Here is a 12249-nt window from a genome sequence, read left to right on the forward strand (position 1 = left end):
AGAAGGGCCTTTGTTTTTGTCAAAGTTCTCTCTGACTACTTTAGATGGGACTTGTTGGGGGTGGGGGAGGGGTGTTTAAATGTAAAGGAATAGTATTTTCCCTAATGTTTATTTCGGTCGTCCGAGGCACCGGTTCTCTGTACTTTTACTTCCTTTTTTAGCTATGTAAGATTAATTAATTACTGCTTTCTATATTTTTTGCTCTTAAAAATATCCAACACGGTTGCATGATGCACCCAGTGGGCAAAATGAAACCAAACAAAAAGTGACAGGTGGTCTAATTATTACCGGTCTTTAGCAAGCATGTTTTCAAGCAACATCTATACCGAGCTCCTTGAGGTACACTGTAGGTATTAGCAACGAAACACACCGACAACATCTGGATAGTCATTAGCAACAGATTGCCTGGTAGGTAGAGGGAGAGTTCGAACTTTGAACAATCTGGTGGTGTTTCCTTTAACGGAATTGTTAACAGAAAAGTAACCAGATCTATTTTCTTAGGTAAGTAAACTTGAAATGTGAATCAAACATGAACTACAACACAAGAAATTAACTCCTCTTGATTCTTACGTGTATTTAGACATTTCAAATAGAACTTTTAGGATTCCATATATACCAGTAAATACCGTAAATAATATAATTTACTTCTGATTATTCTGGGAAATTAGTATGTAATCCTTCAGTACAGCTGGAGGGTGTGATGCTATAGTAGTATTGTTGGCTGATAAGAGATAACTGGCATTAATCCAATTTATGAGAGTTGCTGTCTAGCATTTATTATGGTTTCTAAGAGAAGACAGTGTAATAAGGAAGATTCTTAAATTGTACTCATGTGAAGTATAGGTATACATGGGTTATAATTTTCATGAAATAAAATTCTTTTTGCTGAATAACAAGAAATAAAACTTAGGGTAATTTAAGATGCCTACAGAGCTGGATTAAGATTTTTGGAGATCCTAAGCACTGAAAAGATTTTGATGTCCCACCAATTCACCTAATGTGTAAATAAAAATAATACAAGACCAAAACATAAATGTGAAGAAGTCCAACAAGGTTCTGACTTTTTCCGTCTTGACTACTTTAGTGATTTTGCTGAAATATTAAACAATTTAAGGAAGTTGTGTGTGTGTGTCTTTTCACTTTGGCTTTGCTGGTGTTCTAAAGCATATGCTTTGTTTACTTATTGTATAACCCAGAACTGGCAGTCCAGAGGCACAGAAGTTACAATCTTAGTTCAGAAAGCATAAGTAAGACTACAGAGGACCCTCAATGAAAATTTCATATTGATTGCTAGTTCACTGAAATAATTTCAAAGGTGAGTATCTCTGCGGTAAACAAGCTTAAATTCTAACATGGTATACAAGAAAGATTTACAGTTAAGAATCTACTATATTGAAAATAGTAGTTTGTCTTTTAACACAGTAATGGCACATCCCTCAAACACTGAAACAGAGCCTTTTAGTTGGGTATAAAATACAAATAGTCATGGAAATCTTTTTCTTTTCAGCAATTCATACTTATTTTAAAGGACTTATAGAATGACTATAATCAAATTATTTTGTGCTTTCCCCCCTTTGACTTAAGTATACATAGTTTCTCAATGAGTAACTTATGGTTATGTGTATATGGTATTTACAATTTATTTACATAGTTTCAAAATCTTCCTTTTGTTATATTTATAGACCCAAGGGAGGTAGGAAACAGGTTGGTACACTCAGGGGAACTTTTTGTCATTTCATTACTGTGGCATAATGAAATGGCATTTGGCATTTTATTTCTGAGATTCAGTAGGCTTTTTCATATGGGTTCTCATACCACTTATGGAAGTCTTTTTGTAAAGTGAGAAAAAAATGTACAGTAAGCAACTCAAAAGTTTATAATAGCAATGATTAATATTTGTGTAGTTTCCTGGTTATAACATATGATGATACATTATTTAATCTTTGCAACATCTCTGGGAGGTAAATATAACTATCCCCTCATTCTTTTTAGGTGAAGGAATTGAGACTTATAGAAATTGTGACTAAGGCCAGTAAGTAGTGGATATAAGATTTGAACTCAGATCTTGGGTTCCCAAATATTAGGCCTTTTCCACTACTTCAGAGTCCAGGACCCTGGAAAGCAAGATTTTTCTCTAAATGCTTCTTCCATTGGCTGGTTTTGGCCTGTATCCTTTCCCCTTTCTCTGTAATAAGTTGTAATCATACATTAAAAAAAAAAAGAAAAAGACAGGATCAGGCACTAGTGCCCTAAGGAACATTATATCATATATCATTATATATTATATGTTTTTGATTACTTGAGTGTGGATCTAACTGTAGTAGCATTAATCTCATGACTTATAATAGAGTAGCAGTTTAAAAACTTGGTTAACTTAATCGAAAGATCAAGGTTAACACCCCCCAAAATAAGTCATGTTGATATCATGTGTCCCTGATATGATGTGATGAGGACATACCATGTTTGTGGTCTCCCCTGAATCTATAAACTCAGCATAATTATGAGAAGACATTATAAGACAAACCCAAACTGAGGGGCATTCTATAAAGTTCCTGACCACTATTCTTCAAAACTCAAGACTGAGTAATTGTCAACAATTGGAAGAGGCTAAGGAAACAGACCATTAAATGTAGTGTGGACTTTTGGTTTGGACCCCGGAACAGAAAGAGTACATTAATGTAAAAATCCAAACAGAGTCTCTGAAACATAACAGTATTATGCCAATGTCAATGTCTTAGTTTTGATAGCAGTACCATGGTTGTGTAACATGGTAACATTAGAGGAAGCTGGCTTAAAAGAGCATTCTGTACAATGTTTGCAAGTATTAGATTAATTGAAAATTATTACAACTAAAAATTTAGCAAAATATCTACAGGTAGCTTATATATATATTTGAAAAATATGAAATAAAACTTCCTTTCAAAAGAAGAATGGTAAGATCAAAGAACATGGAGATTCTAGAGAAAGATCTATATTTGAATTAGACTGTGCTCCATGAGTTAATGCAGAAGAACAACTAAGAGGATGGATATATTAAAACCATTTTTCTTTGCTTGTGCTTATGGACAGAGAATCTCTATACATTTTTATTCTCTTAGTTTGTGACACTGCAGTGAAATTGTTTAAGGAAGGAATTCTGGTGAAATGAATTTTCTCTTAACTCAGTATTTATTTTTGTAGTAGAAAATTACTCTGGATATCCAACCATGAATAGTTAGGTCATAGAGAAGAATCAATCGCCTCACTATACACTATGGAGGGTAAAATGCGGAGAAGCAACAGGGTAAGTGGAAAGAGCACTAGTTTTGACCTAGCCTCACTGTATAGCATGACTTTGGGCACATTTTTAACCTCTGAGAGCAGTTTTTTTATTCTGTTTATTCCATTGTAAGCATTAAATAAGATGTGTAAAATACCTGTATATTCTAGACATCCAGTAAAAATAAATTCAAAAGCTTTGGTTGTTATATACCCAAGACCTTGCCATGAATGAACTATGGCAAATATAAAAACATGGAATGAAACGGCTTATAATCTCAAGGAACGTTCAGACTTTGAGGAGAGATTAAAACATGCATAGGGGCTTCCCTGGTGGTCTGGTGGTTAAGATTCCGAGCTCCCAATGCAGGGGTCTGGTTTGATTCCTGGTCGAGAACTACATCCCACATGCTGCAACTTAGACTTGGAGGAGCCAAATAAATAAAAATAAATATTAAAAAAACATGCATAGATGAAACAGACAAAAAAATTACAGAGTTTAATTACAAGAGTATTAAATTGTGTTGTAAAGATCGTAGAGCAGTGATTAGAAAGGAAGAGAATCCTTGTTGGCTTAAGTTTTATAAAAGAGATTAACCTGAGAACAGCATTTAGGAACTGGTGTACAAGTAATACTGGAGGAGGGCATAGCAACCATTCCAGTATTCTTGCCTGCAGGAGCCTGGTGGGCTGCAGTCCATGGGGTTGCAAAGAGTCAGACATGACTGAAGCAACTTAGCACATATGCATACATAACAAGTAATAGCAACTAATATGTTTGGACAGCTTTAAGGTTTCTGAAAAGCATTATACACTCTATTCACAATCACCTTATGAAGTAAGTTTTATGAGCCCTAGTTTAGAAATAAATTGAGACTCAGAGAAGTTTTTTGTTTTTGTCAAGGGGCAGAACTAGAACGCAAGCCTAGTAATGCTATGCAGTCTATGCTTGTTTTGTAAAAATATTTTATGCTTCCATGCATTTTCATAATTGTTTTCTCATCACCTGAAATAGTCATGTCAGAAGCTGAAGTCAGAGAATCTAAGTGACCCATCCACTTTCACCTAACTAATTAGTTGGGAAAGCAGTACTAGAAACCATATTCCTGAATGTTTAGTGTTCTCTTCACTGGTTTCTACATTACCACATTCTTTTAATTTCCAGATGGAGAGAAGGGAGGGAGAAGGGGAGCAGTACTGGATTTGAATTGGCTCAGAAACACATACATTTCATCACAGAGAAAAATCTCAACTTTGCAGGATTTGCTCACTTGCCTTGTGCTGAGAACGACATATATGAATGGGACAAGTGAATTGCCACACTTAAATTGCTGGTAGTATGTTTCACCTCATGATTCACATTCATGCTTTATTTTGGAATTACTTCGGGGGGGGGCAGCAATTAACCAGGAAACCCTTCAATTCATATGACTATGGAGGGTTCTATTCCTTATCTAGCTAATTCTGGGCTCAATACAGATTATTACTTGAGAATTGTAGGCCAGACTATTTTCATTTAAAGAAAAAAAAGCCCACAATAAACCTAGATCTTTGGAACACCACAGTGCTCTTCGTGTTCAGGGAATACAAAGATCTAGGCCTTGATTCTGGAGAAGGAAATGGCAACCCACTCGTGTTCTTGCCTGGAGAATCCCAGGGAGGAGGGAGCCTGGTGGGCTGCCGTCTATGGGGTCGCATAGAGTCGACACGACTGAAGCGACTTAGCAGCAGCAGGCCTTGATTCTATATGGTGATTTCACTATTATCTATTTCAACTCTACAGCACAAAATTATCAATCTTTACACTTTCAGGATTTTGTATACTTTCCAAGGCAAATACAAGCTCTAGTTCAATCCAGAAGATGATATCTTCCCAAGTCAAAGTTGAACAAATTCGATTGTCACTCTTCCTCCAGCGACAATTACAAACCATCACACTTCACTGTACATAGTCTTTGTCTATTTTTGGCTCAAAGCCTGATCATCTTTGTCTTGGGATGGATATTCTCACCTTTCTCAGCTTCCATGTTTGCCCCATAACTACCGTGGGAATCTGGTTCTTTCTTACTCCTTGTTAATTATGTCTGAGGATGCAAGGCGTCATCCTTTATACATTATGTCTGAAGATGTAAGCGTCAGGGCTTGGGATCGAGTGTGACAGAGTGTAAGTGGGTTTTGACAGGTTGACGTAAAAGACTGTATATGAAGTTGCATTTTGGTGAAACTTTGTTAGAGAAAATGTACATTTATGAAATGCTGTTAGACGGGTTGTGACTGTGCTGAGTTGGTTTGTGAGGCTTGACGTGTATGTGTGCTCCTATATAACAACGTAAGGAGCAGAAACTGATCGCCAACCCAGCCAGAGGGAGGCGGTACCTTAGGCCTTTGCTTAATTCAAACCGGAAAAACCTGTTGCGGGACTCCAAGCTCCCGCAGTTTCAGGTTGGCGTCCCCGCCAGCCGCGCGCAGATCCCCGCCCGGTAGTTGCGCGTCCAGCGCTTGACAGGAGAGCAGTCACGTGGCAGCCGCAAAGCGGCGCTTTGCGACCTCGATGACAGGCAAAATGTGCGACAGCCTTGGCTCTGGCCAACCAGGGGCGGAGGCGGCGGCCTGGGAGGAAGCGGAGGAGGCGGAGGCGGCCGTGGCGTTTGCCCGCCTGCTTTTTCGCTGTCTTTCTCCGCCCCCGCCGGTCTCGCCGCCGCTGAAGAGAGCTGGGTGCGCGCTGTCGCAACCTGCCTTCATCCTGGCCGGCGACAGTAAGACCGGACCCACATCCTTACCAACCTCTCTGTCTGGGCGGCTGCGGAGCGGGCTCCACAGGGCACAGGCGGGCGGCCCAGGCGCCTGAAGGTTACCGAGTGCATGAGCGCCTAGCCTCCCGCACTGCCCCGCCCGCCGGCCCGCCGGCCCGCCCGCCGGCTCGCCCGCCAGCCCTTCGGCGCCCGGCGGCGGCGGCGGCGGCGGCGACGGCCGCAGGAGGCGCAGTCTCCCTCCCAGGTGCGCGCTTCCCTCCCGGAGCCGCGGAACTCGGCGGCCGCCATGACGTCCAACATGGACCGGGAGATGATCCTGGCGGATTTTCAGGTGAAGTATTGGGCCCGATTATCCTCCCATCTCCAACCTCGTGGCTTTCCAGTGCCCACAGGGTGGCCTCTTCCCAGCGTTTGTTTGAGCACAGCAGTGCTGTGTGGTTCAGGTTTTTTTAATACAGTACCTGGCTTGGGATGTGTGTGTGTTGTGAACTGTGGGGGATTATGTTGTGTTGGGGCGTGTGTAGAATGTGTTATGTACGGTGTGAATGTCGTTTATAGGGAGAGGTTGTATTGTGTTGGGTTGTTTTGTGTGTGGACTGTGTACTGTTTCCTGTATTATATGAAGAGTGTGTAGAGTTTGAAGGTATTAAATCTGGGGCTTCTAAGTATGAGGTGCTTTGGGTGAGGAGTTTGAGTTGTTTATGAGGAGAGTGTGCTGTGTGGGGTGTGGGTGTGGTGTGGGTGTGGTGTATTAAGGGGAGAGTTAAAAATGATGAGGTGGTAAGGGTAGCAGGGCATTGTGCTGGTTTTGAAGGGGAAATAAACATTTGAGACTTTGATGCCTTATTAGAATCTTTGGGTATAGGAAGATGAGGAGTGTATATATCAAAGTGAATTTACAAACTGTGAATTCACAAGTTGAATAAATTACCAATCCATGCTTTTGGACTCCCTTCCTCTACAGATTTGAATTACTTGGGTGGTGTTCTTTCTCCAGGAATAATTTAAAGGATGAGCTAAGATTATTTCTTAGTGAACCCAACTGTAATGCCACTGGCATGTAATTGTTTTAGGGAATCCCTTTGAAAGTAGAGCTGTGTGCTTCATGAAGCATTTGAAGTTAGAATACCCTGTAAACACCACTTTTGCCTTTTGATGTTTGAAGACAGTGTTGTAGTGAGATGTTTTTAATCATTTATTTTGGCATTAACTTAGAAGCTTCAGTTACATATAGGCAGGCATTTCCTTCCTTTAACGCTGTCATCATTGCACATGGTCTCACATTAGCTTAGTAGGCAGTATTTTTTCTTAATGATATTTTGTAGGGCTTTTCTTCTTTCTTTGATTTTTAAAGTTACTTATTCTTACAACTTTATAGTCTGATGTCCATTTCCAGAGTTTGCCCTTTTAATTATCTAAGTGATACCTGCTACCTTAGGGAAATGCATGTGTCTGCATTTCATTATACTGTAACTTTCAAACTCAGAAAGAGGTTCTGAAAATAAAAGTTGACCACAAGCTTTTGGTGCTTTGTAGGATTAGGATTGGCCTGAGATTTTCTGCCTAATTTCACCTTTTTTCATTCTCCATTTCAATCTTTTACCTAATGTGGAATATCATTGTGTGACAAAGGACTCTATATATCTAGAAATGGTTTTATCCTTTTGTAAAATTGTTCTGCTGTGGTAGGAATGGCTTTAGATTACAACAAAAAGGATAGTTTACTCATTAAAACTTACTCTAGTAACTTGTAGCTGTTTTCTCTCATTATTTGTGACAGTTATTATGCTTAGATGTATTGGTTTTGGTCCGGAAATTTAGAATTCTTATATTCAGAGGTAAAGTAAGATTTTCTGACAAGCTTTTCAGATTTTATTTTGAGCACATGAAAACATTCTAGTAAGTTTTTTTCTTCAAACAAATGGCAATCCTGTGAACAGTTGTTTACAAATGGAAAAAAAAAGCTTATGGCATCTGTATCAAACAATTGTTTGTCAAATGGTGAGAGTTAATTTCATATTGTCAAATAGGCAGGAGAATATTATTGTAGAATAAAGTTATTTGGAAAACCATACACAAGCACATTAGCTTTTTGTGTATTTTAGGAACCTTGTATTCCTCTTGCAAATGATGATTCCAGATCAGTTTACTCCAGTGGACTTGGTTTTAAAATGGATTATTCTTCACTATGCTGTACACCTGAAACTAACACAGCATTGTAAATCAGCTGTGTGTGTGTGTGTGTGTGTGTGTGTGTGTGTGTTAGTTGCTCAGTCTTGTCCGACTCTGTGACCCCATGGACGGTAGCGCTCCAGGCTCCTCTGTCCATGGGATTCTCCAGGCAAGAGTACTGGAGTGGGTTGCCATTCCCTTCTCCAGGGAAATCAGCTGTCTCCAATATAAAATAAAAATAAAAATTATTCTTTTAAATAACATGTAAAACTTTTATAGAATTAACCTAAAAAATAGCATTTATCCAGTTACCAGAAACCAGTCAATTTATTTTAAATATTATAGCTTGAAATTTGAGGTATAGATATGTGGATGATACTGGCTTCTTTTGTAACTGGACAAAAGATTTCCCCAGCAAAAGTGAACATAGTGTAGTTATGTTCTGCTTATTTCGTATGATTGTGAAAATTAATAGTTTTGAGCTCATTGCTTCCATTGTAGAAAAGGACATGATTTTAAAATGTGAGTAAAATTTAAAATAATTAAGTTTATGACATTGATTATTGCTAGATAATAGCTTCTTACAAATACAATGTCCAAATGTAGGAAAGTTCTTGAGAAGGATTTTGTATTCTCTCTAAATATTTCAACTTAATAAAGAAAGGACTTCTGGTGAAGTCAGTGTAGGAGTGGCTAACAATCATATGAGGTAAATAGAACATAATTTTACTATGTTCAGTTGTGGGTAGGAAAATTGATTTGACCAGTTATAGAAGAAGCATGTATCATTCAAGCATCTACATTCCAAGTCTTAGGCTATAATTTTAAAAAATTGCCTGGTTTCTTTTAATGGGATAAGTAGTGGATGAAAGATCCCGGCTCACACTTAATGGAATAGATTTGAGATTTTGTAGGTGAGTGAACTAATTACAAAGCAAATATGTTTCGAATTGTCTTCTAAAAGATTTCTCCCCCCCAACCCCAAGTAAAAGCAGCTACCAGTTGGCAAAAATGTTAAATTGTGGTGAAATATGCATAAGATAAAATCTGCCATCTTAACTATTTTCCAAGTTAAGAGATTTGAGATAGAGATGCGTGGATGACAGTTCAGTGGCTTTAAGTATGGTCACAGTTGTGCAACCAACCATCTTCAGAACTCTCTTTATCTTGCAAAACTGTAACTCTGTTTCTATTAAATAACTTCCCATTCTTCCTTCTCTCCAGCCCCTGGTAACCACCATTCTTTCTGTCTCTGTGAATGTGAATGCTCTAGGTACTTTAGATAAGTGAAATCATACAGTATATGTTCTTTTGTGACTTACTTATTTCACTTAGAATAATGGCCTCAATATTCATCCATGTTGTAGCATGTGTCAGGATTTCCTTCCTTTCTAATATTATTGAATATTAACTACTATTAATTAATATTATTGAATATTATGGACTAATATGGAATATAATGGAATATTAATAATATTCCATTTTGTGTATGTACCACATTTTGTTGATCCATTCATCTGCCAGTGGACACTTTTCCCCCATGTTTGGCTGTTGTGAATCATTAATGCTCTACATGGGTGTTCAAATACCTCTTTAAGTCCCTGTTCTCAATTCTTTTGGATATATGTCCAGAAGTAGAATTGCTAGATCATATTGTATTTCTGTTTTAAATTTTTTTAGGAATTGCCTATTGTTTTCCATAGTGGTTACATCACCAAAATTGAGTGGAGAGAATGACAACATAGTGTTTAATCAATTATTTGTAAATTCCACTCTGAACTAGTAAGTTTGGAACTTGGAATAGTCTGACAAAAATCAGCTTTAAATGTAAATAGTGTTAGCATAGTATATTACTGGTAAAGGAATGAGTAAACTGGTACACCTACAGTTCTGGCTAACCAGAATGAGGAGGGGGTGTAAAGGAATTTCCTGGGTTTAAAAAACAGGCAGGCACTGATGAATTGTGAGTCTTTCTCCTTCCTTAAGGTCTTTTCATAACAAAGAGATGCATTCAGGTGAAAATTCCAAATCTTTTTGTAATTGTATAATTATTTAAATTTTTTTAAAGGTTGAGGTATAGAACAAAAATCATTTGATCAAACAAACTCTTGATACTGTATTTGATTTGCTTACAGGTGAGAAAACACTTAGGCAAACGAAATTGTAGTTGCTATTTAATGAGTAATTAGTTACCTTTTGCTTTAATTCTCGGTAAACAGAAGAATGAGTCTTCTCTCTTCCCCATCCCTTTAACTTTTCAATTAATACTATGCCAAATTGTTTTTTGTCTAAGATACTTTTTTTACTTATAAATTTTTTTTTTTTTTGAGAGCAAAATGAGTGGTGTAGCAATTTAGTGTCACATGTGCATCACATGTCTTTCTATTTCTTGGTAACTGATAATATAGACACATAGATTAGAGTGCTACTCAAGTGAAGCAAAAGCAACTCTAACTAGTAGTAATATTTTCTTTCAGACTTTGTCTTAAACAAAACTCATCTGCTTTGCTAAAAAAGTATTTTTTTCTGAATCTAGTTCTATTGGTCACAATAAGAAGACCTTTATTTCTTCTCTAATTTGGCACTGATTTTGATGTTACTTCTGTTGTGTATCCTGGATGACACAATTGTGCATTTGTTTTCCACTCCTGGTCTTTCCAGCTAGTAATACCTTTGCCACTTAAATTGCTTTGTACATTTACATTAATGTAAGTAATCATGGAACTAAGTAATCATGGAACAAACTAAGTAATCAAACTAAGTAATCATGGAACATCATCTTTATTTCCTGGGAAGTTATCCTGGGTGAGATTGAGTGCTATGGTAGGAAGTAGTCTTGTTAGTCTTTTTTCTTTTCTTTACTTCACTGTCCCCTTTATTTTTAGAGGGACAAATCATATTGTCTTGTGTTTGGATTGTTGGTCATTGTGGAAATAAGGTTTTGGCATATAGGTTAAAGTTTAGTAGATAGTGGTTTAGAGAATGGACTTTGATGTCCGATTATTTAGATTAAAATCATAGCTCTGCCTCTTACTCATCTTGTCATTTTTGACCAGTTACTTCATACGACTTTGCTTCAGTTTTCCCATAGGAAAAATGAGTTAAAGTGATTAGAACAGATGTCTGATATAGAAAATGTTTAATAAATTTTAGCTGTTATTTTCATTGTTGACAGTTTTAAGGTACACACTTGTTTCTTGCAGGGGACTTCAGAGATCATCTATTTCTAGCTTCTCATTTTTCCTTTTGTGGAAGTTGAGACACAGAAAAAGGAAGTGACTTGTCCAAGGTCATGAACTGGTTTGAAACAAAGGTTTTATTCAGGTGTACATAAAAGTGTTCATTTTCTAGCTTAATTTGTCAGATAGCGTGAATTTCCAAGGGAAAACAAGATCCACCACTTAGAAATTTCTCTAAATTGATAAAACTTATGAATAAATAAATTACAGTTCCTGGCATATAGCAGACATGCCAGAAGGAAGGAAGGGAGGGAAGAAAAGGAGGAGGAAGGGAGGGACTGCTCTCCCTAGACTGCCATTCAGTCCAGTCCAGTGCCATGCTTCTGACCTCACAGGTGGTCAGAAACCGTGGAATGGAAGAGACTTCAGATTTGTTGAGTGTGGTTGGGTGGATGCCTATTGTTTGCCAGACAGGTTTTATGGACTCTGTAGTTCAAGGGTCAGGAAACTAATCTATAAGCTGGTTGCCTGTTTTTATGAATAAAGGTTTATTGACACACAGCCACACCCATTCATTTACCTGTTTTCTATGACTGCTCTGTCACTGCAGTGACAGAGGTGAGTAGTTGAGACAGAGACTTCATGGCCCACGAGCTTGAAATATTTACTATCTGGGCTTTTAAGATAAACTTACCTACCTTTTTCCATACCACCCACCTCAGCCCACCCCATGATATCAGTACTTTTCTTTCTAGGTTTTAATAACTCTGAAGTGAGAACATTTGAATGTATCGCAGGCCACGTTATATGGTTAGTTTTCTATAGGAGGCACTTAGGCCATCAAGAGCTCTGGATTTTTTTTTTTTTGCTTTGGCTGTGGTTTTCTG

General features: G+C 37.8%; 1 protein-coding gene across 1 annotated transcript in view; it reads left to right on the plus strand.

Annotated features, from left to right (window-relative positions):
- The first annotated feature begins 5876 nt into the window (after positions 1–5876).
- FAF1 (Fas associated factor 1) overlaps positions 5877–12249 on the plus strand; it is a 487842-nt gene continuing 481469 nt past the window's right edge. Inside the window, exon 1 of the mRNA XM_052636540.1 lies at positions 5877–6342. Within this exon, the coding sequence (XP_052492500.1) occupies positions 6298–6342 (45 nt within the window). The 5' untranslated portion in view covers positions 5877–6297. The remainder of the gene's footprint in view (positions 6343–12249) is intronic.

This window comes from Budorcas taxicolor, chromosome 3 (genome assembly GCF_023091745.1).
Source record: "Budorcas taxicolor isolate Tak-1 chromosome 3, Takin1.1, whole genome shotgun sequence".
In the NCBI taxonomy this organism is placed as follows: Eukaryota; Metazoa; Chordata; class Mammalia; order Artiodactyla; family Bovidae; genus Budorcas; species Budorcas taxicolor.